This window comes from Aplysia californica, unplaced genomic scaffold, assembly GCF_000002075.1.
Source record: "Aplysia californica isolate F4 #8 unplaced genomic scaffold, AplCal3.0 scaffold00098, whole genome shotgun sequence".
Classification (NCBI taxonomy): Eukaryota; Metazoa; Mollusca; class Gastropoda; order Aplysiida; family Aplysiidae; genus Aplysia; species Aplysia californica.
Window position 1 is genome coordinate 1,443,931 of NW_004797368.1, and position 1,732 is coordinate 1,445,662.

Sequence of the window (1,732 nt, forward strand, 5' to 3'; positions counted from 1 at the left end):
CAACCAATCAAATCATGATTCAATCGGGGAAGCCCTGTTCATGGGAGATAACTCAAAGAAAAGATTCAGTCAAACTCTTCTTTATTAATTAATTGTCGTCTCCCCTGATGTAAAGAGCACTCCACTCTGGTAGGTTTGTTTTTTAAGTTTTAGGAGAGGTTTTACGGCGCTCGCAACTGCATAAGGTCATATGAGCGCCGGAAAATTAGAGGTGCTACAAGAGAGTAACAAACATAAAAAAGAAAAAGGGGAGATAAGGACGATAGATGTTTGATAGGGCAGAAGGAGCAAACCACACCAGAGCACCCGCCAACCACCCACGTAGGTTTGTTTGCTTTGTCTAAGTGTTGTGCAACTCGGGAACCCGGCGTGTTAGCGTCTGCTCGGGGTTATAGAGAAAGCGTGGAATGAATTATTGAAAATATGGTCAAAATTATCCGAGACAGCCATCCGTTGTCGAGGGTGAAAGTGGTTGTCTTAGACAGATGAGGGTCTTGGACAGTATGATCATAATATGAACAAAAGCTATGAAAGAAGTCGAAAGTGGTGTTTTGTACAGGTGATGGACTTGAACAGGTGGCCGCTCAATCGAATTTGATGGTACTTCGTGCCACATGCAATACAATAGACCGTTTAGGAGGCTGGCTGTTTCGACCCTATTATACCTACAAGGGCCAACTCGGACTATCTGACAATGACAATAATTACCTGACTGGATGGGTGAAGATAAGCAGGAATTACCTAATATGTTTCGAAAGGCGCATACATTCCATCTGGCTATGACAATAATTACTTGACCGGGTGTATGAAGATGAGCTGCTGATGACCTAAAGTGTGTCATATTGGTCATACAAATCTAACAACAACAATTATTACTTGACTAGGTGAGTATAGATAAGCTGATAATATGACCTAAAATGTGTCGAAAGCACGCCTAAAATCTATCTGACAATGACAATGATACTTACTTGACCGGGTGTGTGTAGATGAGCTGGTAAAAGAACCGTCTCCAGAAGGTGGATGCTGTTTTCTCCACGGGGCAGTAGAGAAACTTGTACTTTCGCGAGAAGAGAGCTCTGTTGGTGAACGACTCGGAGGCTTTCTGAGACACGGAGCAGATCTGGGACACGCGCTCTCTGAAACAGACACACATGTGGTGGCATTAGGTAACACACCGCGCGTAGGATAACACGCGTGGCATGGGATAACTCGCATGACATCAGATTCACACGTTTAGTGTGAGGTAATACAGGTTGTATGGGATAATACGCGTGGCGTGACATAACACAAGTGGCGTGGAATGATCCACGTGGCGTGAGATAACACATGTGGCGTGGGATAATGCCGTGGCATGATTTAAAACACCTGGTATAAGACTGGTATGAGATAACACTTGTGTCAAGAAATAACACACGTGTCATGATATAGGTCACGTGACATGACAAATCACACGTGACACGAAATACCAAATGATGTAAAATAACATATGTGCCATCAGATAAATACACATGTTTTGAATTGAATACACATTATGGGCAGTACCATTGGCTCTCGTATGAGACCTGTTTTGAGTGTGTGTGTGTGTGCGTGTGTGTGTGTGTGTGTGTGTGTGTGTGTGTGTGTGTGTGTGCGCGTGCGTTTGTGTGTATACGTATGCATGTGTACGTGTATGTATGTGTGTATGTGCGTATGTGTGTGTGCATGTGTGCGTATGTGCGTGTATATGTGTGTG

General features: G+C 43.8%; 1 protein-coding gene across 1 annotated transcript in view; it reads right to left on the reverse strand.

The window, feature by feature from the left end:
* Positions 1-1,732, reverse strand: part of LOC101851568 (carbohydrate sulfotransferase 14-like) — an 8,520-nt gene that overhangs the window by 2,430 nt on the left and 4,358 nt on the right. The window contains exon 2 of the mRNA XM_005095251.2: positions 969-1,136. Coding sequence (XP_005095308.1) covers positions 969-1,136 — 168 coding nt within the window. The remainder of the gene's footprint in view (positions 1-968; positions 1,137-1,732) is intronic.